Below are 25102 nucleotides of genomic sequence, written 5' to 3'. Positions count from 1 at the left end.
TAATTCTTAAGGCAGATTTTTAAAAAATATTTCACAAAATCCACAAGACATTAAAGAACAGTGTGTCCACAATTCTTTCCCCCAGATATTTTTCCTATTAACCAGTAGGATAGAAAGAAGGGGATAATACCAAATTAGATTTTCCTACCTTCTGCCCTCTCCAACCGTAGCCTTATCATGGATATTTTTCCCTCTTGGGATGGAGATGACTGCAAATACAGATGTTGCTGCTCCTGCCAAACTCTTAAAAGTAGGTTTAGGCCGGGCGCGGTGGCTCAAGCCTGTAATCCCAGCACTTTGGGAGGCCGAGACGGGCGGATCACGAGGTTAGAAGATCGAGACCATCGTGGCTAACACGGTGAAACCCCGTCTCTACTAAAAAAAATACAAAAAAACTAGCCAGGTGAGGTGGCGGGCGCCTGTAGTCCCAGCTACTCGGGAGGCTGAGGCAGGAGAATGGCGTAAACCCGGGAAGCGGAGCTTGCAGTGAGCTGAGATCCGGCCACTACACTCCAGCCTGGGCGACAGAGCGAGACTCCGTCTCAGAAAAAAAAAAAAAAAAAAGTAAGTTGAACGAGTCAGGTGTAATGCCAATGGCAGATCCCCGTCACTGCAACTGTTTTCTGCAACCTGAGTTCAGAATCTTGAACTCTTGTCCAGCAGAAACAGGCTTGCTCCTGCAAGGACCCTGTCAGTGTCATCACAGCAACAACAGGTGTGAGCAAAGATAGTCCTCATTGTAAGCATATTCTTTTTACTTAAACAGTTTTATTGAGATATAACTTACATACCATAAAATCCACCCATTGAGTGTCTAGTGGTTTTAGTATAAAGTTGGCAACATTCAACGTTATTCTTAATTCATGGCTGAAAGCAAAGCGATAGTTCAGTTCCCTGAAGATATTTGACTTTTGGAAAGGGAATGGGTCAGATAGTTTTAAAAATGGATACTTTCATAATGTCACCTTTTCTCTATACAGAGGGAGGATGACAGTATTCTTGGGTTTTTTAATGGTACCAGGGCATTTTTGCGGGGAGAACAGAACTTCAGATATCATGTATATGAACTAAGAAATGTTTCTTACTAGGTTTTTATTTTAAACTCACTACTCATCAAACATGTCCTTAAACTCAACAAAAAATGTCTACCTGTCAGGCAAAAATCAATAAAATTTTATAATACAGCAAAAAGTATGCTTACCTAAAAATTGTCCCTTAATGGACCTAACTTTTAAATCACTGGGTAATTTTAGGAAAGGCTCTAAAATATTTAAGTGTCTGTTTCTATATCTGTGAAATGAAGGAGATAAATGAGCTCTAAATTCTCTTCCAGTTCTTCATTTCTATCAATTAATTTTCAAGTGGACTCCTTTCTGCTTAATGCCATAATTTTGTGATATTATTATTTTGGAGGAGGTTAAAAACACTTTTATATTCCTGCTGTGCATATATGATATTCACAATAACAGACTGAAACAAGCATTTTCAAATGCTAACCAGGATCAATGTAAAAGTGAGGTTATGTTTTTGTTTCTAATATTAGGACTATATGACCTTGTAACATTGCCTTCTGTATTTTTAAGTAAAGTCTCTTTGGGTCAGGAACAAGATATTTTTCCGTACTTGGAGCTCACATTGCAGTTGATAGTCAGTATATACTCATCAAAAGAATAAATGCATTTTAGTTAGAAAAATGCAAGAAAAAATATTAGTTAAGGCAGACCAAACTATGAAAGGGTGATTCTGCATGTCAGAGGGACTTTTAGCACTAAAACAAATACAACCTCTAAGAAAATGTGAAATGTCTATCTTCTCAGCAGGCCTAGCTGTGAGTAATAAAAGCCCACACAATATGGGCATCATAACAAAGAAATTTGCTGAAAACAATAACAATTATTTCTTTATTGGTTTCAGACTATGTGGATATAGAAATAAACAACGTTAATATTTAAATATCTGGAATCAATCTTAAAAAATACAAAAACTGTGAATTAATAAAATTAGCCATTAAACAGAAATCAAAGGCCAAGAAAAGCACAAACAGTGAAGCTAACATCTTTAGCTGGGCCAAAAACATCATTCTAGTGGCTCTTCCCTATCTAACTTTTTTGTTGAATTTTGGTTTTCTGTTGTACAAAAGCTGAAGTGACCATTTTATTTAGTCAAGGCAACTAATGCATTTCTCACAATTTATAAGGATGTTGACAGTTGGCACCATCCATTAAAAAAAATGATTAATTCACCTCTTGGCACCTAATGACCAAGCAGGAAGTAGGACAGCAGCTGTCCTTCTGCCTTGACTGCGCATTTCTCCATAAACACACAGGAAGCCTTGGGAGTAGCTTGCGAGAGGCATATGCCAATGGGTATTTCTGCGGGTTTTCTATTGTACACTCTTTTTTAAAAAAAGTATTTTTTTAAAAGCACAGTATTCTAGCTCTTGCATGTGAGTGTTTGAGAAAAATGGTCAATTGTTTTCAACGCCTCTGCTCCCCATCCTCCAAACCTGAGTTCAGGCTCCTGGCTTGCCTGACAATGAGAATAAACTAAGATCACCAGCATGTGGGGTCTCTGCCTGTGAACTGTTATCTTGACCAACTGATAGTTTACCGGTGAAATGTACATGCAGATGAAATGTACACGCAGAAGATGAGACAGGCAAAGGGTCACTTGATTATTAGCTAAATTTGGCCCAACCACTGCACAGCTGCATGGGATAGCATGCAACCACAGGCACTCCTTTGTCTAAGGAAACACATCCAAGCACTTCCTATTTTATTTTTTGGCCTTAGACCAGTAGTTCAAAACCTAGCTATTCTTGAGAAAAACTTGAATGCCTTTTAAAATATAAATTCCCAGGCCCCACCCTCAGGCTTAATGAATTCTGTTTCTTGAAAGGGACCTGGAAAGTTTTTGTATAAAATAACTTTAGGTGGTAGTGATGCAGCTAGTAACTTAGAAACCATTGTCCTGAATCTTACTCTACAGCCAGCTTGGCTCTCAAAAGGCATGGGGACAGGGGAGAGAAGACCCTCTTTCTAGGAAGAGGAGACTCTCAGCTGCTAGGATATGGAGAGTCTGCAGGAACTGAGGGACACACTGAAGAATGGTGGAGCTAGGCCTTCTGCCAAGTGGGTGCTGCCTTCTCCTTCTTGTAGTCCAGCCACATGAAAGAAGGGATAGGAAGAGACAAAGGGAGAACCGGGCCTGGGCCTCATCTCCAGCAGGAACAGCCTCGGGCTCTGGTTTATCTTCAGAGCTACCATCTCCATCAGTGCTGTGACTGTTAATGGACCACTCCTTGTACTGCACGCCAGTTTTAAAAAGTCTATTTGCCATCAGAATGGAGAGTTGAGGAAGACCACGTGGTTTGATCCAGAATAGCATTTTCCAGCGTGTGGTATGGGCATTGCAGTGCAACACGAGACGATGTCGAGCTATCTCCTAACCTGTATGGGGCAGAGATGGCCTAAATGGGGAGGCCAAGGCTATGTGAAGAAGAATGGGTTGAATGAAACGGGTAGGAAGAAGAGACATGCAGGATCTCCTTTTCCTAGATATTGGTGTCTCTTTTTAATCCCAATTAGAATGTTGGAAACAATTTTTAAACCTAATTTGTTCATTAAACCAACTAATAATTATAAAAATGACTTTTTGTTATTGAATGACCTGATTATAAACTTGACTGTGTCCCTCATTAAACATAGTTTAAGGAAGCCGAGCACAGTGGTTCATGCCTGTAATACCAGTACTTGGAGAGACCAAGGCGGGCAGATTGCTTGAGGCCAGGAATTTGAGACTAGCCGGGCTAACATGGCGAAATCCCTTCTCTACTAAAAATACAAAATTAGCTGGTCGTGGTGGCATGCACCTGTAGTCCCAGCTACTTGGGAGGCTGAGGCAGGAGAATCGCTTGAGCCTGGGAGGCAGAGGTTGCAGTGAACTGAGATTGTGCCACTGCATCCCAGCCTGAATGACAGAGCAAGATTCTGACTCAAGAAAAAAAAAATAGTTTAAGGAAACACTTAGGACACTTTGCAAGTATCTCTTGATGACATTCAAACAATATGGTGGTTGTAGATGAGTAAGGCACTATGCCATTGTGGAAACTAACAAATAGCTGGGCACATTCAGAGAAACACATTGTAGGTACTGCTTTTGAAGGCTTCTCTACAAAAATTAGTTGAACAAACGGCACTTACATCATGATCCTCAATGTCGAGCTCTATCAGCCAAGGCACAATTAAATGGACATAATTTGTTCTTTCTCTGTGCAGTTGTGAATTGGGATTCAAGAAAATCTTACATAAAATCTCATCTTTATTCTAAACTTAGTGATATTAAACTGACTCTTCTTGAGAAACTATGAACAAGTCACTTAGTCTCATTGAGGAATTCTTTTATTTTCAGATGAGTTTTGTAAACCAATTGTAGTGACTGTATTTTATTTTTTAATTAAAATTAACAAATGTAAATACTTGGCTTACTTTTGTGGCTACGCTTTATACCATGTTCTATCGATTCTATGTTTAAAGGAGTTATAAAACAGTTGCTTTTTAAATATCTTTTTTTTAAGAGAAATTAATATTTTTACTTTTCTTTTTTTGAATACCTTAAGCTCTGGGGCACATGTGCAAATCATGTAGTTTTGTTACATACACATGCCACGGTTGTTTGCTGCACCCATGAACTCATCACCTACATGAGGTATTTCTGTTAATGTTATCCCTCCCCAACACCCCCCACCCCCGACAGGCCCTGGTATGTCATGCTCCCCTCTCTGTGTCCATGTGTTCTCATTGTTCAACTCCCACTTATGAGTGAGAACATGTGGTATTTGGTTTTTTGTTCTTGTGTTAGTTTGCTGAGAATGATGGTTCCTAGATAGAGTCTCACTATATCCCCCGGGCTGGAGTGCAATGATGCGATCTTGGCTCACTGCAACTTCCACCTCCCGAGTTCAAGCGATCCTCCTGCCTCAGCCTCCTGAGTATCTGGGACTACAGGTGTCACCACCAAGTCCAGCTAATTTTTGTATTTTTAATAGAGATGGGGTTTCACCATCTTGGCCAGGCTGGTCTCAAACTTCTGGTCTCAGGTGATCCGCCTGCCTCAGCCTCACAGAGTACTGGGATTACAGGTGTGAGCCACCATGCCTGGCCTAAATATTTTTTGCAGCAAATCGTATTTGCACTTAACTAGATTTAAAAGTTGGTAGAGGTGATATGTGCTTATGGGAAAAACTCACGATGATAGCAATTGAGTGACAACAGTTTGAGAATCACCTCTCAGGAGCCTGTGGTCCTCTCAGGAGGAGGAAAGTGTCAGTCACCCAGATCCAGGGGTGACTGATGAAAACCATCTTAGGTGTTAACCCTCAACACCAGTGGAAACCACAAAGGTATTCAAGGAATTAAGATCTTAGGGGGAAGATAAGGTAAAACAGACAAAGCATGGAATCCTTATGCGTATTTTTACATTTTCAAAGATAAAACCATGTAGCACATAATTAGATGACCTTTTCCACATCACACTTAGCAATAATGGGTTCTGTGCTATAAATTTTCATAAACCATGTCTTACATAATACATGCTGGTATATTGTGAGGTATTGTGGTGTATTGGGCTATTATGAGAGTTAAATGAGATAACATATATAGTTTAGTACAATACCTGATTCCCATTAAACACAAATATGTGGTTGCTTATTACCAAAAGATATAAAGACAACGGGGTTTTTTTTTTTTCTTTCTGCTGTGGTGTCGTCTTTCTACCATTAGCATATAGAACCCAAGCTAAGAGAATTCTTGCTCACGCTTTCCCTCCATCTTAATGGACTTGGAGTTGCAGGCTCCAGATAACTCTGGTGCGACTGCCCAGGAAATACTATCATCCCAGAGCAAAGCAATTATTAAGGAATAAAGACTTAGATATGCAACAAGTCTTTAAGTATACTTTGTTGAAAAGACGAGCTAAGTGAGAATTTATTACTTCCCAACCCCAGTTCCCCATCTGAAATTCCCAGCTCTGCCCATAATTCATCATTGTTAAATCACTTATTGTCAAACTCCATTCACATGCATCTAAGGGGGCAAAAAGTAGAGTTCTAAGGCCTGCATGTTCTTTTTCTTCCTCTAACCCAGGGTAATGCAGCACAGTGACGAGAACCCCAGTGGATCTGGGTTTGAGTCCTGACCCTATCACTCAGTGACTGTGTACTAGCGCTAAATATGTAATGTCTCTGAATCTTAGTTGTCACCTGCCAAGAAAGAATAATAGTATCTTCCTAAGTGGGCTATTGTGATGATTAAATGAGATAACATACATAAACAGTTTAGTACAATACCTGATTCCCATTAAACACTAATATTTGATTGCTTATTACCAAAAGGTATAAAAAAAATTTTTTTTTTTTTCTGGGCATGGTGGTGGGCACCTGTAATCCCAGCTACTCGGGAGGCTGAGGCAGGAGAATCGCTTGAACCCGGGAGGCGGAGGTTGCAGTGAGCTGAGATTGTGCCATTGCACTCCAGCCTGGGTAACAAGGAGGAAATTCTGTCTCAAAAAAGAACAAAATACCTTTTTTTCTGTCTTCTATTTTATCTGCATCTGTTCCATTTTCCTTTCTTAATTTTTTGTTTGCTAAAGAGCAATAATTTATATAAACATTCTCTTAACTATAAAGATATGCATATGAACATATGTAATCACAGATGCAGGGAAAAATACAGTATTTTCAGATCAACTGGACTTTGCCCAGTTCTTATTCTCCACTGGTTTAATGATTCAAAATTTCAAAAAGCCAAGAACAATTACTTTGTATTTTTTTCTTCTTTTCCTGCCCATCCTTCTCTTTCCCCTCTTTATTTTTACAAAAATATTTTAATAGAATGACGTTGAAATGTAAAAATACATTTATGGTAGCTTTATCTTAGATGATTTCCACAAATGTTTTCATGACAATTACAGGGGAACAAAATAGGGTGTCCTCAAGAGGGTAAATGTGTCATCTGTTTCATCTTAGCATTTGATACTTTGATTTCTTCAAAAGCAAACAAGAAAAATCACTAATCATTGAATAGCTTATCTTTCCTCTTCTCAATGAAGTTACTCTCTAAGATTTGTTGTTGTTGAGACAGAGTCTCTCTCTGTCACCCAGCGGGGAGCGGTGTGGCGCAATCTCATTTCACTGCAGCCTCAGCTTCCCAAGGAGCTGGGACTACAGCCATGCACCCCCACTGCTGGCTAATTTTTTGTATTTTCAATAGAGACAGGGTTTTGCCATGTTGGCCAGGCTGGTATTGAACTCCCGGACTCAGGTGATCCACCCGCCTTGGCCTCCCAAAGTGCTGGGATTACCGAGGTGAACCACTGCACCCAACCATTCTCTAAGAGTCCTGACTGACAGTTATACAGTTAAATTACCTTGGCGATTACTGACTTTTCACTAACTTATTCAAGAATTTAACAAGTGTCAAAGATAAAGAAACGGAATACTTTATTATAAAACTTATAAAATAATTAAATATTACACATATATTTTGACTTTTCTCTATAATCCATGGTTTTATTCAACATTTTTTCTCAAAATATTACTTAGAGAAGCAAGTGAGAACACATAATAGGCTATTAATTAATAAATTAATTTTCCATAAAATAATAAAATGATAATTATATAAAGAAATAACTTGCTGTTTTTCAGAAGGCAAGGGGGTTGTAGTAGAGAACTTTTTTTTTTGTTTTTTTTTTTCCTCTGTTGATAAAATGGCTACTCCTCTAGGCCAAGCCAAGCCAAGCAGATGGAGAGAAGTTTCTAAGCATTATTTCTCTGGGATTCAAGAACTCAGGATTTTAATTAGAATGGGAACAAAGTATGCTGCTAAATTTAACAAACCACTGTCTAGTTGATTATGCTGAGCTGGCTAATCCAGCCTGAATTGAGACTTTTTAAAGAAGTAAAATTGGGTTACATTCATCAAAGAAGTTGAGGAATAAAGTAGAATTTATGTAAATATGCCCTTTATAACCACTTCTCAAAAAATTACAGGAGGACACAGTATTATAATTACTTTGGTTTTGGCAAAATAGTGTGATTTTTTTTCAACTGAGAACAATTTTAAACTCATTAATGCCTACCAACAGCTGGCTTCTGATGGCTGAAAATACTCTTATTCAGTGTGGGTCTTGGCATATTATGATTTATTAATATTAACATAGCAAGAAGACAGATGGATTTTTTTTTTTTTATTACCACTGTTTCCTTCTTTCTCTCTCTCTCTTTTTTTTTTTTTTGCTGTTAACTAGATCCTAGGGCAAATTTAAACGTATCAGTTGGTAGGAAAAAGCCACAAGAGGCCTTCAATTTTCCAAGCAGCTCTGATAGTATGTACAGAGCATTATAAATGATGGTCCCTTCTCCCTCACGACACTGCTGTTTTGCCATTTAGCTCCTCCTAGATATTTTCTAAATACCAGAAATGGGTATCTTGCCAAGACTCATTCCCAAGGAGCGGGCTATAGCTTTTCATGGACTGATTCAGCAAGCACCAAAAGTTACGAGGTTGATAACATGTGAAGGGCATCCATATTTATCTTTTATATGAGTTGTTTTCTTGCATGAATTTCAATTACATGGAGATCTTAAAACAGTCCATGTTGCCCTATTTTCATAATATTCCTTGGAATACTTTTCAAGTTGTTAATTTTAGTCTTAGAGACTCTCTATAAGCAGAATATAGTTTAAACAAAATAATAAAGACACACACACACCAAATAAACATAACATGAAGCTTGCCAGTCCAGCAGCAAGCGCAATTGCGAGCACCATTTGGCTTCTCATAGAACTCCTGGCTTGGGTGTTCACAGGGTTAGTCAAACTGTGAACTCCACGCAACAGTTAGGCAAGGTATTCCATCCAGATTTGAAAGTTCTGAGTCTCAGTCTTTAACCTGAAGTCATAAAGGACCTTTTTAAAACAGATGTCTTTGCCCTTGAACCCTTTGAAATTCAAAGGGGGTCTTTTCCCAGATCGACATATCTCAGTGTGATTCACCACTTCTTGCATATAACAGTGCAAATCAAAGATTTTTTAAAAGTCAGATTTGTCATCGCTTCCCATTTTCAAGTGCTTCAGAGTACCATGTGCTTCAGGGAATTGAAATAGGAGCCTGGTGGCAAACTGTCTGTTCCTCAGAGCAGGCTCCTTCATCATAGCCGCAGCTCACAAATGGTTCTCAGTACTCAGCTCCTGGTCTCAAAGGCAGCTGGTCTCTCCAGAGGTTGAAAGGTAAGCCCCTGGCCCTAAGATGTTGGCGAGGACACCAAGATCAGATCTTCCTTGTGCATGACTTGCAGCATTGTTTTCCATAAAACTTGTGGTTGCAGACACCATGCTGAGGAACTAGGTGACACCAGTTGAAGAAATCTACACAGGATGGATCCTCTAAAATAAGAAAATACATTTAGCATGTTGGCTAGGGTGTCTGTCCTGTTTGTTTATTTTTTGAGATGGAGTCTCACTCTGTCACCCAGGCTGGAGTGCAGTGGTGTGATCTCGGCTCACTGCAACCTCTGCCCCCCAGGTTCAAGCGATTCTCCTGCCTAAACCTCCCAAGTAGCTGGGACTATAGGCATGTGCCACCAGCTAGTTTTTGTATTTTTTAGTAGAGACAGGGTTTTCCACCATGCTGACCAGGCTGGTCTGGAATTCCTGAGCTCAAGTGATCTGCCTGCCTCGGCCTGCCAAAGTACTGGGATTACAGGTGTGAGCCACTGCGCCCAACCTTTGGTGATTTGCATATTATGATTTCTTAATATTAACATAGCACCTTTTTCTTAAGGTCAGAGCCTACAGAACAAAGGTCTTGGGCCCACATGTGGTTCTTCCCATTAAACATTGGGACTTTGGTAGGGGAGTGTGGTAGGGGCAGGATTTAGATGCCAAGAAAAGACTAACCATTAGCAAAATTAAATGATTTGTTTTTAACAAATGTTACATCCAATCCAAGATCAATGTCTGATCCTCTCTGTGTAGTCTGGGAGCTACCACTGAATTGAGTGTCCAGGGAAATACCCTAAAACAGTGCTTTAGGAATCTCCTAAGGATTTTGTTAAACCACTGGTTCTGATTCAGAAGGGCTGTCAGAGGGGAGCATTAAGGGAGGGTGTGCTGCTGGTCCATGAACTATAATTCCAGGAGCAAGGAGCCCGATATATTCGGAGTCAAGCCACCTGATATGCCTGCAAATGGGTTGAGATTAACTAAAAAAGCTGGGTCTCCAACATTCTGTGTAGGTTTAAGTCAGTCTCAACCAGTTTGCAAGTAAATTAAGTCAACACCAGTCCTTGCTAATTTCTTTAGTTGTTCAATGAACAGGACAGATGTGATTTTTTCACTGTACATCAGGAACTCTTACTCAGATGGGCCTCAGGAGATAGAAAATGCATGTGAACATAAGTACATGTTTTAGGAGCAAGGGCCCAGTCATTTTACTGTTTTGTTTGAGAAGGAATTTTGCTCTTGTTGCCCAGGCTGGAGTGCAATGGCATAATCTCAGCTCACTGCATCCTCTGCCTCATGCATTCAAATGGTTCTCCTGGGTAGCTGGGATTACAGGCACTCACCACCAAGCTCAGATAATTTTTGTATTTTTAGTAGAGATGGGGTTTCACCATGTTGGCCAGGATGGTCTCGAACTTCTGACCTCAACCTGCCTCCGCCTCCCAAAGTGCTGGGATAACAGGCATGAGCCACCACCTCCGGCCCATTTTACTGTATTTTTAAGGCACAGTTTTGACTTTGAAAATATTTAGAGTCTACACTACACATAATTCAGAAATGCTTAGAGTTCCTTCTTCAAGCCTTGATTCTTCTGCCTAAAATTCCTTTTTACACACCCCTTTCATGTAAGTCACGAAGCATAAGTGAGATGTATTACTATTCTGTCAGTACAAGTGTTTTTGATTATAATAATTACTGTGAGTCAGGTATTTGATTTACACTATTGAAGATGACCTTGGAATCACTGCTTTGCTTCAAATTCTCCATGCAATCAGCAGATACTCTTGGCTCAATCTTTAAAATACACCCAGCATCCAACCTCTTCAGTACTGCCAGTGCTGTAGTGGAACCTCCTCCATCCACTTCCTGGCAGAGTTGACAAGTCTTTGTTCTACTCTAGACAACCTGCACTCCTTTCACCTTAACTATCAGTAATCTTCCTAAAGCTAGATCCTATTGCTCTTCTGCTCAAAGTTCTGCATTGGCTTCCATCGTACTCAGAGTTAAATCTGAAATACTTACACTGACTGACAAGGCCTCCAGTACCACTTTTCATGTATTGCTTAACCACTCTTCACCTTGTTTCTTGTACTCCAAGCATCGTGCCATTCCTCAGTTAGATTAGTATATTCCTGCCTTGGGGCCTTTGCTGTCTCTCTGCGAGCAACACTTTCCTTCTAGATCCATATGTGGCTCACCTTCCTTGAGGTCTCTGTTTAAGTGCTAAATCATCAAGTGGTCTTGCCTGACCATTATAATCTCAAGTCATTTTCCTGTCTCCTCACCCCTGCTACTTTACTGTCTGACACCGGGTGTTAATTGGTTGGTCTGTTGGCTATTTCCATTTAGAAGTAAGCTTGTCAGAAGGTGGGATCTGTGCCTGTTTAGCTGGTTGCTGTTTTTGTAATCAGTTTCTGGTTCATAGTAAGCACTAAAGAAATGTGTGAAAAATTGAATTACCTTCCTTACTACTCAAAACAGTCTTTCAAAGTAAGCATTATTTCCCATTTTTTTCAAAACTTGGCCAAAGCTCCATAGCTACTAAGTGTCAAGTTATTGTGGATTCAACTCTATTTTTATTACTGCTCCTTCCACCATACAATGCTGCCTGCCCCCATCTCACGATGTGGGATTCTGTGAGGAGCAGCTTATTAGTATTGAGTGTCTGGTTATCCTAAACTTAATATGACTAGTCTGCAGCCCAGGCAGCTTCCAGACACATAAACAACCAGTTTTAATGCAGTGTGACACAAGTCTCTGGGTGGTATGACTGCTTTAGGGCCTTCTCTTTCCTGAAGAGAATTTTACATATTATATATACAGTGCAATCATAAGGATGGTTTCCCCAAGGTGGAGATCTAACCAAGACACCCAGCTAAGGCATCACACACTGATGATGGTATACAATGACTGCCCCTAGACTGGCACCTAGGATGGCCTAGGGGACAACAGAGCTGTTTGGTGACACTGGATGACAGGATGCCACCATGGGCAGAATGGTCTTCTCTAGGGTCTAGTTTAAGTGACTACAATGGGTAGAAACTTCCACCTAAGTGGAGGAAACTCTCACAGTACCTAGCAGAGTGCCTGGTCCATAGTGGGGGGCTCAGAGAAGAGGCAAAGAACAGAATCTTCTTCCTTCTGTCACCATGGGCATCCTTCCTGCTCACTAATGTTTTCTGAAAACTCAGTCAGAAAATACACTCAACCGACGTTCATAGTAGTCACCATGTCATCATCCCTATACTTGGTACTTGGAATGGGAGAAAATCCTCAATTTAGTAAACTGTAGGCTACATTTTTGGCCCAGAACAAACCCTTGGGCTTGTATCCTTTATTCTTCCAAAAGGGACTTGACTCAGCCCTCAGCCAAGAGGCACAGAGAGAAGCTCCTCTTTTTGAGACAGGGTCTCAAAAAAAAAAAAAAAAAAAAGCCCAGGCTGGAGTGCAGTGGTGCAATCTCCGCTCACTGCAGCCTTCACCTCCTGGGTTCAAGACATCCTCCCACCTCCCCAGTAGCGAGGACTACACAGGTGCCTGCTACCACACCCAGCTAGTTTTTATATTCTTAGTAGAGACTGGGTTTCACCATGTTAGCCAGGCTGGTCTCAAACTCCTGACCTCAGGTGATGCACCCAGCCAAGTTCGTCTTTTAACAAGCTGTTTCTCATATGCACCCTATGACTCCCCTCATTCCAGCACCACAGGTAGAATTGACCATCACTGTAACACTGTGAATACTCCACCACTTATTTGTTATTGTAGCTTTCTTTTAAGAACAGGACCCACCTCTATTCTTTCATTCCTAGAAAAGTGCTGGAGGTATACAAGGTGCTTGGTGACTTCGAGGACCTCACAGCACTTTGCACACGATCTTTCATGTAGCCATACATCATGCATGTATTCATTTAAGACTTATTGAGCACCTATTTTGTGCCCAATGTGGCATTAGGTGCTGGGTGAGCAAAAAATAATAAGACAAATGGCTTCCTTGGGCCATATGTGCATGTTGACTCTCCCTTTACTGTTGGGCAATTTCATAATCGGCCATTGTCGTTGGGGGCGCTGGTGGCCTTCTAGGCTGAATCTCTGGCAATTAAGGGTGGAAATGAGAAATCACTGATAGTGAAGAAAGGAGGACAGAGTCTGGAAGAACATGACCACTTGCTCATTTCTTCCCTATGCAGTATCCCAGCATGGACTAGGATGATCTGGCTCTGAGTAACTGCTACAGAGCTAGTTTTTTTTTGGTCTTGTGCAAGATTCTTTAGCACGAGGCAAGCATATTAGGCTGAAAAATATTTCCTGGCATTTGTCAGATTAAACAGTGAAGAATGGTACAGTTTTACTCAGACTTTCCATTTTCCTGTGAGTACTCATTGCACTTTACCTGAACGAACTTTAAGAAAATATTTAGGTATAGTCCTAGGGCAGTACATATTCACTGATGACTATTTTGATTTCTGAATTGTTTTATATATTCAACAAATATGAAAATCTTTATGTATGGATTGTAATTGTCTCCTCCATTAAAATATGAGCTCCCTGAGGGCTATTCTTGTTCACCTTTATGTTCCCATTTTCAAATTAGTAATGGTTAAAAAGCATTATTGTGGCAATTAAATATTCCCTTCAGACCCATGCAAACAAGATCACTAGGATAGGCTGGGCACATGGCTTGTGACTCTAATCCCAGCACTTGAGATCAGGAGTTCGAGACGAGCCTGGGCAACATGGTGAAACCCTGTCTCTACTGAAAATAAAAAAATTAGCCAGGCGTGATGGTACACACCCATAATCCCAGCTACTCAGGAGGTAGAGGCAGGAGAATCACTTGAACCCGGGAGGCGGAGCTCACAGTGAGCTGTGTACTCCCGCCTGTGTGACAGTGAGTGAGACTGTCTCCAAAAGATCATTTGGACAGGAACTTCCCCAAAGTGGTGCCTTATACAACTCCAGGGAGCACTGTCACACAGACTTCGGGTGAATGGCTCACCCATGCCACAGACTGTACCACCACCAAAGTAGGCTTTGAAAAAGTTATCTAGAGACTAGTACAGTTCACTGGAGCATGGTGCCTTTTACCTCTCTTTTCAGGAGCTGGACAGAAGTTTGTATTACAGGCTCGTAGCACCGGAGGTTTCTGATGGAGCAGACAACTTGAGGAAGGCCGGCCTTGCTGAACACAATGGACTGACCGGGTCTGGACCCCTCCCCCACAGGTGACTGTGCACTGCAGGAGAGAGAAGAGGAAGGAGTCAAACACTCTGCTGAGGTCAGTGACATCAAACAGAAGGAATTCCCATGCTTCATGACATTACCAAGATGCCTGCTGATGAAACAGATTGGCTGGAGCCAGGCACATGTGCTTACAGTCCATAGCATCTATCCTAACAAGTGTGATCCCTTTGATCTGATTAGAAGGGTTTTAGGCAAATGCTATCTATCTAGCCCAAGAGTGTGTGTGTCTCCCAGTTAAGTGACTCATAAAGAAGAGAAGCTCCAGAAATACAGAAGCTGCTCTAAGAATGCAGAAACAAATACAGACACAGCTAGGTTTAAAGAATTGCAGACAATCTGTGCAGCTGCAGTCCTGGAGGACATAGTTCAAAACTGGGACAGAAAAAAATGGTCAGAGACAGTTCTGGAACCACATTTGGAGTTGGCATGGTAGAGTTGGTGTTTCTTAGAAAACTGTCTTTTTTTCCAGATAGCCATCAAAAGGAAAAAACCAGGGAAAAATGTAGCCTTTTAAATGGATGTTACTGCATTAAAGAAAAATGTACATATGCCTTATAATTGACTGTAGTTCTGTCTCAATTAAAATTTGAGGGCAAGTCTTGTTATCAAATAATCTAAATAAACTTTTCCTGTAAAGGGCAAGATAGTAAATATTTCAGGCTGTATAGGCATGCGGCCTCTGTTGCAAGTACTTGTCCCTGCCTTTGCAGCACTAAAGCAGCTGTGGTCAATATATTAAGCAAATGAACATGGCTACCTTCCAGTTAAACTTTATAAAAACAGGCAGATATTGGGGGAGCAGATTTGGCCAGCTGGTAACTGTTTGCTGACCCCTTAATCTAATTAGAGTCAATTTAAAAAAGAAATCCCCAGCAATATGTGTAACACCTAGCACAATGCCTGGCCAAAGACAATCATGCTAATTTCCTCTTATCCATGTGTTGGTTTCCAGATCCTCCCAAATAGATAACGTACATACACATATTTATACCTCTACCCGGACTCTCTGAGGTGGGTAGCACCCGAGTCCTCTGAACAGCTGTGCAACAACATCTGTTGGGTGGAATGCTGGAAGGACCGCATCACACACCAATCCTAGCTAAAGTTTCACCCACATCTTCCGAAAAGATAAGTTTAAAAGTTGAGTATTCTTGGCTGAATTGCCTGACCTTCTGAGCTTTAGGGACCATACTATCCACGAATAGGAGTACTTAGCACCGTGCATAGTAATGGCTTGACATATATTAGCTATTCCACTGTTCAGAAACATGATGTAAGAACCAAATGAGTAAAGGCTGTGAGCAGCATTTCTAAAACAAAGACTTGAGTGATAGTTTCAGTAGCAGCAGCAATTAGCAGTGTATGATTGGCCTGGTGCTAAGTGTTCTATATACATTTTCTGATGATCAGCTCTGCCAGATAATAATTTTCTAGATGTGAAAACTGAGGTTTACAGATTGTTACCTGCCCAGGGCCATATGGGCAGAGATGGCCAAAGAACAAAACCCATTCTGCCTTCAGAACTTGAACCCTTAGTTGTTTTTACTTAGACAACCATTAACAGACTAAGAGCAACTGTTTGCAGAATGCCTCATTTTTCGACATCTCACTTGAATAGAAACCTCCTCAATCTGCCTGTACCCACCTGCTGCCACGGTGATGAATACCATCCAGCTACCGTGTTGTACACTGGATGGGCTGGGCAAGCCCGTTGGTTGCAGGTCTCTTCCAAGTCCAGGTTTGGTCTCTTAATATTCCGGCATCTTCGCTCTGGGAAAGTTATCAGCTTTCCCTGGAAGCCCTTCTCGCTGCACTTGATCTCCCTCTTCCTCACGCCCAAACCACAGGTTGCAGAACACTAGGAGACAAGACAGGATGTGTAAAAGTGAAGACTACCAAGGTCAAATCTTCTGAACAGATGCACATGAAACAGGAGGGATGGGATTACACAAGGTCAACCATACTCACTCATCGTAAAGATACAGCAGCCAAGTACCTCATGTTATAGGTAAGGAAACCAAAGTTCAGCAAATGGAACTCACTTTCCCAAAATCACATAGATCATTAGCCTCATGAAACAAAAAAGGGACCTTGAGATGCCACATGGGTGTGAGATGGAGTCCAGAGGGAGAAAGGCAAGGTGGGCAAAAGGATTTCCAGGTTTAGGGTTACACACTTACAGGTCCAGATCTACCTAAGGCCTGGGGAGTTGAGGAGGGTAAGGGCCAGACGAAAGGATTAAGAGCTGAATGGGAAAAACCAGTGTACAGCAAATAATTACCCTTTAAATTTACCCAACCTCTCACACATAGGAGGTAACATGACGAGGGTCAAAATAGGCTGGGTGCAGTGGCTCAGGCCTGTCATCACAGCAGTTTGGAAGCCCGAGGCAGGCAGATCACTTGAGCCCAGGAGTTCAAGACCAGCCTCAGCAACATGGTGAAACCACATCGCTACAAAAATTAGCCAGGTGTAGTGGTGCATGCCTCTAGTCTGAAGTAGCAGATCACATGAGCTAGGGAGGTGGAGGCTGCAGTGAGCTGAGATTGTGCCACTGCACAGTAGGGCAACAGAGCAAGACCCTGTCTCAAAAATAAATAAAAGTGACTCCCCAGTTTTTGTGAGAAATCGAAGTCCAGCGTAGGTGAACCTTGAGCTCTCCCATAAAATTACAGACTTCTATCAAGGCACTTGGCATACCTTATCCATGTTTCTCTATGGGTGCTATACAAAATCTTGCGCCCCTGCTGCTCAGGCATAGGCCTGAACAATGTGGGGGTGTTTTAGCAATGTTTCGTGAAGAAGAAATCAGGAGAGAAGAACTGGCACGTAGCAGGCGTTTGGTATCAATGTGTGCAACAAGAAGGAGTTCTGTGAGCCTAGATGCTAGCGGGTCAGCTGAGCATTTCAAGAAACCTCCAGCAGTGACTTCTAAACCATACCTCGCTCCATGAAGAAGTGACCCACTGGAGCCGGTTGTTCTTAGGGCATCGTCCAAGCACGCAGCCCTCCTGCAGCTCAGGTCTGGGGAGGCTGGTACACTGGCTCTCAGGGAGGGTTTCTGCGGCAGAGCCCTTGCACAGGAGTTCACGCCTCCTCACTCCTCGTCCACAGGTCTTGGAACACTTGAGAAGGAAAAAAAAGTTCTATTTGCATTCCCCTAAGGTTTCAGTAGCCACATTTAAACAAAAACACTAAATATATTCCTGTGAAAGGTGGGATGAACTCCATGAACTAAAGCTCTTTTTACCATGAACTAAAGCTCTTTTTATGAGGTCTACTTAACCAACCCCATTCCCATTTCCCTTTATCCATACCTACCATATAAACAATTATTTGAATTCTTTTTGTAAATTATATTCCTTACTGCAAAGAAAGAGACTAGACTCAACACCATGTACTACGTAGATTTACCCTCTGCTATAAAGGAATATATTCTCTCATTTGAAAGAACCCCTAAACAAGCTAAAAAATACTCTCTCTCCCTCCTGACCCCTAATTCCCTAACATAGCAGACTCCAATGTCTTTGGCACCAGGGACAGCTTTTGCAGAACACTGTATTTCCATGGACGGGCAGGGCAGTGCTTTTGGGATAAAACTGTTCCACCTCAGATCATCAGGCATTAGATTCTCATAGGGAACATGCATCCTAGATCCCTCACCTGTGCAGTTCATAAAAGAGTTCAAGCTACTCTGAGAATCTAATGCTGCCACTGATTTGACAGGAGGCAGAGCTCAGGCTGTGATGCTGGCCCACTGCTCATCTCCTGCTGGGCGGCCCAGTTCCTTACAGGCCACGAACAGGTACTTGTTCATGGCCTGGGGGTTGGGGACCCCTGTGCTAACAGATATGTCCTAACATTAAGGAAAAAAAAAGCCTTACTCTGACCTCTGGTAGGGGATATGGTAGTATGTTGCTGAAATTAATCAGAAAGCAGCATCCTCCAGCATCTAACATACCCTAAAGGAAAACACAGTAGAACTGTCTTCAGTGGCTGCTACCTGGCTTCATAGTTCAGATGGTAAAACTCTTGCCTTTTTTTCATTCTTCCCTAAAATTTGTTTGCCAGCCATGATTGAGCAGCGGTTGAGCTATCACTGCAATAACTGCTTCCAAAGCAGTTATTGTGAAAGGTAGACCACCTATGGAAGCCATGGATCAATTTCAGAACCAATAAGATAAGTTGTTCTAATTGCTCTTTGATGGATCCAGAGGCTTATACTAATGTGATCCAGATATAAGGAATCACATTTAATCATCCTACAGTTCTACAAATACACTCCTGCCTCTGCATGAGAAGAAATCCACGTCACTTTAAAATCTGCACAATTCATTGAGCCAAATTTGTTGGGATTTTAACTATGTATCAGGGACTCTCGTAAGCATTAGGATTGGAATGCTTAGGGCAGGGCTTCTTCCCTTCAGCACCACTGACATTCTGGATCAGATAGTTCTTTGTGGTGAGGAGCTGGCCTGGGCTGTGTAGGACATTCACTCCTACCTCACTAGATGCCAGGAGCACTCATGTCCCTAAGTGGTGACAATCAAAAATGTTCCCTGGTAGGCAAACTTACTGACAGTTGAGAACCTTTGCTTTCGAGGGAATTCTGAGCTGTGAAGGACAGGTAGCTCTATGTCTCTTCTAACTTTAAAATTTTGTGTCTTTCACCGGGAATTTGTGACCATAGCAAACTCTGTGCCCTACTTTTCTCTGTATTCTTCTAACTTTACCTCTTTCCCATTGAAGCAAGAGTTAAATATCTCTTCTATGCTTCATTCTTTGTATTTGTGTTTCCCATTAGCTTTGGAGAATTCCATAGCCAGGTCTCTATGCCAGTCTTCTGACACTGGAATCCTTTCTAGCTGTGCTCACAAGTCTGGCCTAACTGGCCCCCACACTCCAATTTCTGGTCCTCTGAGGAGGATCCTAAGCTCTGGGAAAGGCATGCCGACACTTCAGATTTCATAAGGTTCCCTAAAGAACATTAGCAGATTCCCATGAAGATGTAAACCGCTAAGAGCCCCTCGGAGAGCAAAGACACCTGTACCCCACTTGCCTTCATGGGGAACGAGACCAGTAACTCCCAAGTGTTCTCCTGTTACCTGAGACCAGGGTCCAAGGCTCCATTCTGGAGGGCAGGCGTGGCTGTTGCAGGCTTGGACCTGAGTGGGTGTGCTCACTGGACAGAGAGAATGCAATACTGCTTCCTCCTTCTGGAAGGGTTTCTTTTGCACACACTGGATCTTTCGGCTCTGCTGGCCTCCAGCACAGGACTTGCTGCATGTACTCCATTCACCTGGCATCCAGCTTTCAGTGCAAAACAAATATTTCCAATGAAGCCAAACTTTGTACAATAACTTCCAAAGCAGTTATTGTGAAAGGTAGACCACCTATGGAAGCCATGGATCAATTTCAGAACCAATAAGTTGTTCTAATTGTTCTTTGATGGATCCAGAGGCTTATACTAATGTGATCCAGATATAAGGAATCACATTTAATCATCCCACAGGTCTACAAATAAAATCATCTATTTTATCTACAAAAAAACTATCCCACAGTTCTACTCCTGCCTCTGCATGAGAAGAAATCCACGTCACTTTAAAATCTGCACAATTCATTGAGCCAAATTTGTTGGGATTTTAACTATGTATCAGGGACTCTCGTAAGCATTAGGATTGGAAAAATTAAGGCAGCAGCACTCTTTCCATTAAGGAGCCTATAACACAGTAAAGAGGTGGATATGTGAACAAATACAATAGTTTCCGATAAGTGCTGCCATGGAAGTCAGCATAAAATACAATGGTGAGGCTCATGGAAGAGTGATCAATGAGAGAGAAAGAGAGAAAGGTTTGTGCAGGAGAGAAGGGTACATTTAGAGAAGATCTCACAGAGGATACTTTAAGTGGGTACTTCCCCAAATTACTTTTCTGATTACCCCTGAATTTACTGATGAGTTAAATACATACCTTCATTTTCTTTAAAATTTGCCAGATCATTTTTTTTTAATAGCTATCTCTCTGAGATTTGGTATATATTTGAATGGTTTATCAATTGAAACTTTGTGAGATGGAATCGATCTTGGCTCACTGCAACCTCCGCCTCCTGGGCTCAAGTGATTCTCCTGCCTCAGCCTCAGATTATGACAAATGCACTATTATTTGCAAGAAAAAACGAGTGTGTGTGTGTATGTGTATGTATATATATACATATGCACATCTTTATATATAAAGATTGTGTAATACGATTGCATCACCACAAACCAAACACCACTTATTAAGATGATCTAAAACATCGGTGAATACAACACTGCTTTAGAAGAAACTCTGTTCATTCTATATAAATATATTTGGCAGAAGATAAATCACATAAAAGAGACTCCATATGACTGGGAAGATTACTTAAAATTAGTCTTCAAACAATAGTGTGGCTAAAGTCAATCCAAGAACAAACTCACTGAGCTCCTCCAAGGCTGCCATCATCAGCGGTGGAGTTACCACTTGGCCTATACCCCATACCCCATTCTTTTTATTTTGTGTCTTGCTACTGTGTAATTTTGCATTTGGGGTTTCATGGCCTGCATAATATTATGATTTTTAAATTCTTGGACCATTTACATAAAAGTTAAGCACACAACCACATGCAAATTGAACTAATTTCGGATTCTGTGTTATTTATGTATCTGTCTGATTCCATTCAGAGAAGAGGAATCCCTATGCAACGGTTAAAAGAAAAAAGCACCTCATGCCTGTAATCCTAGAACTTTGGGATGCTAAAAACAGGCAGATCACTTGAGGCCAGTAGTTCGAGATCAGCCTGGCCAACATGGCAAAACTCCATATCTACTAAAAATATACAAATCAGCCAGGCGTGCTGGCGCGCACCTATAATCCCAGCTACTCGGGTGGTTGAGGCACAATAATTGCTCAAATCCAGTAGGCAGAGGTTGCAGTGAACTATCATGAAGCCTGGGCAGCAGAGAGACTCCATGCTCTTCCTCCCCTCCAAAAAAAGGACACCTTCATATCCCAAGTAAGCTTGCTTTTAAATAGCTTTATTCCTGGCTATCAAGCCAAAGTCAAGTGAGTACCAAAAGTAAATTTGTGTTTTTCAACTCATATGTAAACTTCAACCATCTTCTTTTTAAAAAAAAATTTTTTTTAGAGACAAGATCTCACTCTTTCACCCAGGCTAATATGTAAGTGGCACAATCATGGCTCACTGCAGCCTGGAACTCATGGGTTCAAGTGCTCCCTCTTCAGCCTCCCAAGTAGCTGGGACCACACACGTGCCACCACACCTAGCTCATCTTCTTCTATTACTTTTTAATGTATTGCATCTACCTTTGAATCACTTTCCATTAGCAGGACTGACATTGGGCTTTCATCATCTCATAAGAACAATGAAGGCATACAAGTACAAAAGTAAACAAAAAGACATTTCTAAATGACTTACTAAGCCGGGCAGGAGAAAGCATTGCAGATTTTGGGTTCAGTTACTGGCTTGGTTCTTGCACTGCAGAATGAGGAATTGACTTGAATATTTTGATCACGCAAGCAAATGGCCTTTACATTTATGTAACCTGATAAGACATCAGAAGTGACAAAGTGAAACTTACAGATTATTATTTCAATTTGGTTTCTAAGTTTAGCTTCTGATTTACCAGCATTGTGATATTTTATTTCAGATATGGAATCCAAATATTTTGTGGAAGCACCTCTTTTTGATGAAATCTGCAACTAATTTGAATTCCATTCCCTTCCCTAAAATACTATATTTTATATTTTAGTAATTTTAACATGTAAATTATTGGTTTTCAAGACTGATGTGGATACTAGAACCATAAAGTGATAAATATAACCTTTTGAAAACAGAAAAACAGAATGACTATAAAGGGAAACATCCCAGGCATACTTTATTATCAGATGGATAATGTTCTTCAGAGAAAAACCATTAGTGAATTATGTGTGGAAACCCTAAGATTTTTGCCTTACCATGAAACTTCTCATACTTCCCTAAGAGTATGGGGCACATAAAAGCAAAGAGTAGAACTCACTAAATATGTATTAAAACCCATCAGCCAAGGCTCTGCTTTTTTTTTTTTTTTTTTTGAGATGGAGTCTCGTTCTGTTGCCCAGGCTGGAGTGCAGTGGCGTCATCTTGGCTCACTGCAACCTCTGCCTCCCAGGTTCAACTGCTTCTCCTGCCTCAGCCTCCCAAGTAGCTGGGATTACAGGCATGTGACACCACACCCAGCTAATTTTTGTATTTTTAGTAGAGGCGGCCATGTTGGTCAGGCTGGTCTCGAACTACTGACCTCAAGTGATCCACCTGCCTCGGCATCCCAAAGTGCTGGGATTACAGGCATGAGTCACTGCGCCCGGCCTCTGCTTTTGCTTCCTTAGTGGCAATCCACTGCCTTGCTTTCAACGGTAATTTCAGGACTTCTTATCGGGGCATACATTTTTTTAAAAAATGTATGAATAATTGAATTGTGTTTTTTATTTCCATTGGAACTTTGTCTTCAAATGTAACCTGAGAAAAAATGAGTCACTCCTGCTATAATGATTAGCAGTTAGTCCAGCTCCTGGGGCTGAAGCAGATTTGCTTTCAGGAGGCGCTTAATGAAAACCACATCAAGGCCAGGCACGGTGGCTCACATTGATAATCCCAGCACTTTGGGAGGTCAAGGAAGGCAGACTGCTAGAGGCCAGGAGTTTGAGACCAGCCTGGGCAAGATGGCGAAACCCCATGTCTATAAAAAAGAAAAAAATGGGCCAGGCATAGTGGCAGGCACGTATAATCCCAGCTACTTGGGAAGGTGAGGTAGGATCGCTTGAGCCCCAGAGGTTGAAGCAGCAGTGAGCCATAATTGTGCTACTGCATTCCAGCCTAGGTGACAGAGTGAGACCCTATCTCAAAAAAAGAAAAAAGAACAACAACAAAAAAATCAACATTCCTTGAAGTTAACTGTTGACTTTAATAGGACTTATTCATCTGAATTTTTTTTTTCTTGGATATAGGACACATCAGAGTCTGTGAATCATGGGAAGGGGTTGCTAAGTCAGGGCAAGGCGAGAATTCCGCAACTGGCTTCCTCTGCATCCTCCTCTTGGCTGGATTTAGTTTCTGTAAATGGAAAGCAAATCAAACTTCTCTCCTTCCCAAGGCACTGTGCTCTCCCTGGAATACCAGAAAGCTATTGGAAATGTTCTCAAGAAACATTGGATATAAGAAAAACCTCATAATCTATGACTAAATGAAACAGTGTGAAGAGATGTCTGTAACGTGATTTCAGTACAGAGGGATACAAATGATACTCATGGTATGTGAGTCTGTCAAACACATGTTTGCTTACATGTACATGCGGGAAAAATAAAATTATATAGATCAAACTATTAACATTGGCTATTGCCTATTTACAAATTATGGGGATTACCTTTCTTCTTTATAGCCCATTGCCTTTAAAATGTGTATTACTAGAAAATGTATTACTTTTCAATTATTTTATATATGTATACTTAAAAAGTATTTTTTTCATATTTTGTTAATTAGCATGGACCTACAGATAGGCCTTTCAGATATAAGAATTTCTTCATTTTCTGCGTCTTTGCTCTGTCTCCGATTCTAAGAAGGCTTATAATGCTTAGTGGGATGTAACCAGTAGGAAGTCTCACTGTCACCAGGTGCTGTGAATAATAGGAAATGACAGACCAACATTCAGGCTTTGGTGTCAGGAACTTATTTTTGGGCACTTATTCTTCCTCCCAAATGGGCAAGTGTGACAATTGTTTAACCCCCAAATATGTGACACTGTTCACATCTAAATAAAATGCCTTCCTTCTACTCACCAAATAGATGGTTGCTGCTGTTCCTTCTTTGCAAGGGTTGTCTCAGATTTAATCCAGTCCTCTAGTGAGAGAGCCTTTGCTGACCTTACCCCTGAGGGGATAGCCATGTTTCGGATAGACATCTTAAGTTTGCCATGTTTGTGTCCTCACTTGCCTTGACCCTAGCTTTTACAACTTCCAAATGGAAGGTTTATAACAACAGAAAACTCAAGACTGGGGGAAACTAAATTATAAGCTGAAAATTAAAAAAAACATATATACATATAATATAAATATGCTTATATTTGTAAATAAGTCAATATATTTTATATGTATTTCCCATCAGTTTTAGATGTGTAAGTTTTGAGCCTTGGTTGTGGTTGATTTGAGCTTTCTAAGAGTTGATTCCTTACCACAGGAAAATCCTTAACTGATGCCATAATATTTGCTTTTATGGTGACGGTTCTTATAAAAGACAGTTCTTGGGTGACTTATGTAAACCACGTTATGTTAAAGATGCCTGGAGTGAAAGAACCTGTTTTAGGAGAGACAGACTTGGAAGACAGACTGAGAAAATCATGTACCTCCACCGCAGGAGACGGGGCACTCTGACTGCATGATACTCCAGGCATAGGCAAGTCTTTTTGTGGCTGGTGGAGTTCCATTCATGACCTTGGGAAGTGCATACTTCCAAGCTATCCCTGGATTTTTGCCTTGCATCAGAATCTGGACAGTGTAAGATAAAAATCAG

At 41.2% G+C, this 25102-nt stretch overlaps 1 protein-coding gene and 1 long non-coding RNA gene across 4 annotated transcripts in view; one reads left to right on the top strand and one right to left on the bottom strand.

Annotated features, from left to right (window-relative positions):
* Positions 1–7474: 7474 nt before the first annotated feature.
* Positions 7475–25102, bottom strand: part of ADAMTS18 (ADAM metallopeptidase with thrombospondin type 1 motif 18) — a 151370-nt gene continuing 133742 nt past the window's right edge. For all 3 annotated transcript variants that reach the window (XM_021932191.2, XM_021932190.2, XM_009196904.3), the window contains 7 exons: positions 24936–25077; positions 21977–22103; positions 19627–19831; positions 17464–17646; positions 16167–16379; positions 14366–14513; positions 7475–9442 (listed from right to left, as the gene is read on the bottom strand). In XM_021932191.2, coding sequence (XP_021787883.2) covers positions 9327–9442; positions 14366–14513; positions 16167–16379; positions 17464–17646; positions 19627–19831; positions 21977–22103; positions 24936–25077 — 1134 coding nt within the window. In that variant the 3' untranslated portion in view covers positions 7475–9326. The remainder of the gene's footprint in view (positions 9443–14365; positions 14514–16166; positions 16380–17463; positions 17647–19626; positions 19832–21976; positions 22104–24935; positions 25078–25102) is intronic.
* LOC103880559 lies at positions 14471–23647 on the top strand. The gene is made up of 3 exons (XR_641661.4): positions 14471–14555; positions 16369–16529; positions 23545–23647. It is a non-coding gene; the product is annotated as an uncharacterized LOC103880559 (long non-coding RNA).

Source organism: Papio anubis, chromosome 18, assembly GCF_008728515.1.
Source record: "Papio anubis isolate 15944 chromosome 18, Panubis1.0, whole genome shotgun sequence".
Lineage (NCBI taxonomy): Eukaryota > Metazoa > Chordata > Mammalia > Primates > Cercopithecidae > Papio > Papio anubis.
The sequence above is the reverse complement of the archived record's forward strand: the minus strand, read 5'-3'. Positions and strand labels throughout refer to the sequence as shown.